Source organism: Montipora foliosa, chromosome 5, assembly GCF_036669935.1.
Source record: "Montipora foliosa isolate CH-2021 chromosome 5, ASM3666993v2, whole genome shotgun sequence".
In the NCBI taxonomy this organism is placed as follows: domain Eukaryota; kingdom Metazoa; phylum Cnidaria; class Anthozoa; order Scleractinia; family Acroporidae; genus Montipora; species Montipora foliosa.
This window is the reverse complement of record NC_090873.1, coordinates 46,004,925-46,007,424: the sequence shown is the minus strand read 5'-3', so window position 1 is coordinate 46,007,424 and position 2,500 is coordinate 46,004,925. Positions and strand designations below refer to the sequence as shown.

The window sequence follows — 2,500 nt, the reverse complement described above, 5'->3', positions numbered from 1 at the left end:
TGGTTAATTCTTACTCGGTATCCCGCGATAAGTCATTTTCACTGAGTGCGGACTTCTACTTGGATTCTTTGATGTCGCAAAATGCTTTCGGAAGCAGTTGCGTCAACTGAGGCCAAGCCGAGAAACGTGAGAGCTAAAATTAATCACGTTTTCCTTATGAAGTTTCCAGAAGGAATAGGTCAAATATGCGGAGCGAGTGATGACTAACCGCCAACTGAGACGGAAAAGAAGTGTGAAGTGTGAGGAAAGAAGTTTTTCTTGCAAACAAATTGAATCTAAAAGATTGGTGTTCATCATAGGCTGGTTGTCATTCATGAAAATTCGTTCTTCGTTCTTTTATCTTCGATGCAGTCATGATTGCTCTAAGCCGGATATTTTTCTCTCTGAGTCATTTTTTGTGAGCTTGCTGCACCAAGCTGTGTCAGATTGGTTCTCCAGCTTTCGATTTCGGAAGTACCAACTTGATTATAAACTGAAGTGTTTTCCATATGTTTAGGGCTTCAACAATATAAATAATAACTTTGTACCAGGACATGAATTTTCAGCCTTTGTTTTACTTCAAAATATGGAATGCAAAGAGGCAATTAACTCTTAACTCCACCCCCACTTGAGATCTCTATTAGCATATAAATCAACGAGTCGCCATAAAACATAATTGTTTGTTCAGCTTGAGCCTGCAAAGGTCACACAATCGTGCTTGGTTTACCGGTCGATACAGGATCACTCACGCAAACATATCGATGGAAACAGTCCCTGAAAATTCTCTAAGTTCTCGACCCTTGGCCATCAAAATAGTGGAAATTTTGGTTGTTTTTTTGATTAATGTTTTGTCCTTGGGAGGAAATGTTTTGGTATGTGTAACAGTTTACAGTAAGAAGAATCTTCGAACAATAACCAACATGTTTATCATAGCGGTTTGTGTCGCTGATATCTTGTTGGCATCAGTCGCTATGCCACTAACACTGGGATCACTCATAATGGACTACTGGCCCTTCGGAGACTTAACATGTCAAATTCAGGGATTTTGCATTCACCTTCTGGTATTCCAGTCGCTTCATATCATTACTCTAACAGCGATGAACCGGAACTTAAACGTTGTCAGGCCGTGGCTTTACAAACGCATCTTTACCAAATGGAAAACGCTTTTTCTGATCCTCACAGTAATAATTTTAACAGCGGTTGTCATGGGCGTGCTTGTTGTTTCACTGTCATCAAGATATGTGTTTCATCCCGGCAAAGCAATCTGTGTAATGACATTTCCAAATATAGATGCTAGCCTTCGTTTCACCGTAGCATTCGGTATTCTCTTCGTTGTGTTTCCAGCAATCATCATTTCTGCTTGCTACGCCCGTGTCTTGCAAACCATTCGGAGTCACCGTCGAGAGTACGACGCCGCGCGAGGAAAATACGACTCTCGCTCGATTTTGAGCCGAAAGGAGATGAAACTCTCAAAGCTAGTCTCCGTCATCATTTTGGGATTTTCACTTTGTTGGATTCCTTGCGTCATTATTGACATTATAGATACAACAAGGAAGCAGTGGTTTTCGCGCCAGCTCTATATATTTTACACATGCTTAGCATACACAAGTGCCGTTTTAAATCCATGGATATATGGTTTCATGAACAAATTAGTCCGGAAAGAAATGATCTTTTTATCAACATCTCTATGCAGATTTGCTAAGCGAAGGACTTGAATACGCTTTATCTATTGTTTTAGGCGACTTTGTCTAAACGTTAGCATTCAAGAATCAGTTTTTCATATCCTAGATGAACATCCTCGCGACGCATTCACTTAGGCATCAATACCCTCGGTTTACTTTGACCTGGGGCCCGTTTCTCGAACCTCCCGAAAACTTTTCGGGCCCGAAAAGCCATTTGTTAAATGCCAGCTGCTTGCTTTGGAAAGCCGATCTTTTAACATGTTTTCAAGCTTACTAAAAGAAACACGTCTGTGAAGTTTGACGACTTAAATCCTTTCCGTTCTTGAAATAAAAAGGGAATTGTGACACCCGAAAATGGCCCGAAAAGTTTCGGGACTTTCGAGAAACGGGCCCCTGACCCGGAAGGAAGAGGTCAACACCGAAAAACCATTTGGCCATTTATTTCGCGTTCGAGCAAGTTGAATTTCACTTTATTTAATAGTTAAATATATTTTCAAAGGAACTGCATGTTGGTCTTTCAAAGTTAAAATATTCCGAGAAATTAAACTGAAACACAAAAGGGATTAACTATGTACATTGTAAGACTTTTTAACGACAAAGGGGAAGTTTTCTAGTTAATGCACTACTCGTTTCCAGGTCACAGTTCGTCTTTGCACCCGCAGGGTTTCGGCCCAGAGGCCAAAACTCGAGGAGGCAACCTAGAAGTCCCCGCGTAAAAAGGGTAAATGTGTGAATTGGTAGATATTTTAGGGGGAATCAATCTGGATTTGCAAGTGGTATTGATGTTGTTCTACACGACCGTGGTGTTTTAGGAGTCACAAAGTAGAAACTCACAAGGA

At 40.8% G+C, this 2,500-nt stretch overlaps 1 protein-coding gene across 1 annotated transcript in view; it reads left to right on the top strand.

Annotated features, from left to right (window-relative positions):
- Positions 1–2,500, top strand: part of LOC138003234 (melatonin receptor type 1B-B-like) — a 5,179-nt gene that overhangs the window by 712 nt on the left and 1,967 nt on the right. Inside the window, exon 1 of the mRNA XM_068849192.1 lies at positions 1–2,500. This exon is cut by the window's left edge and continues 712 nt beyond it; it is cut by the window's right edge and continues 1,967 nt beyond it. Within this exon, the coding sequence (XP_068705293.1) occupies positions 741–1,694 (954 nt within the window). The 5' untranslated portion in view covers positions 1–740 and the 3' untranslated portion in view covers positions 1,695–2,500.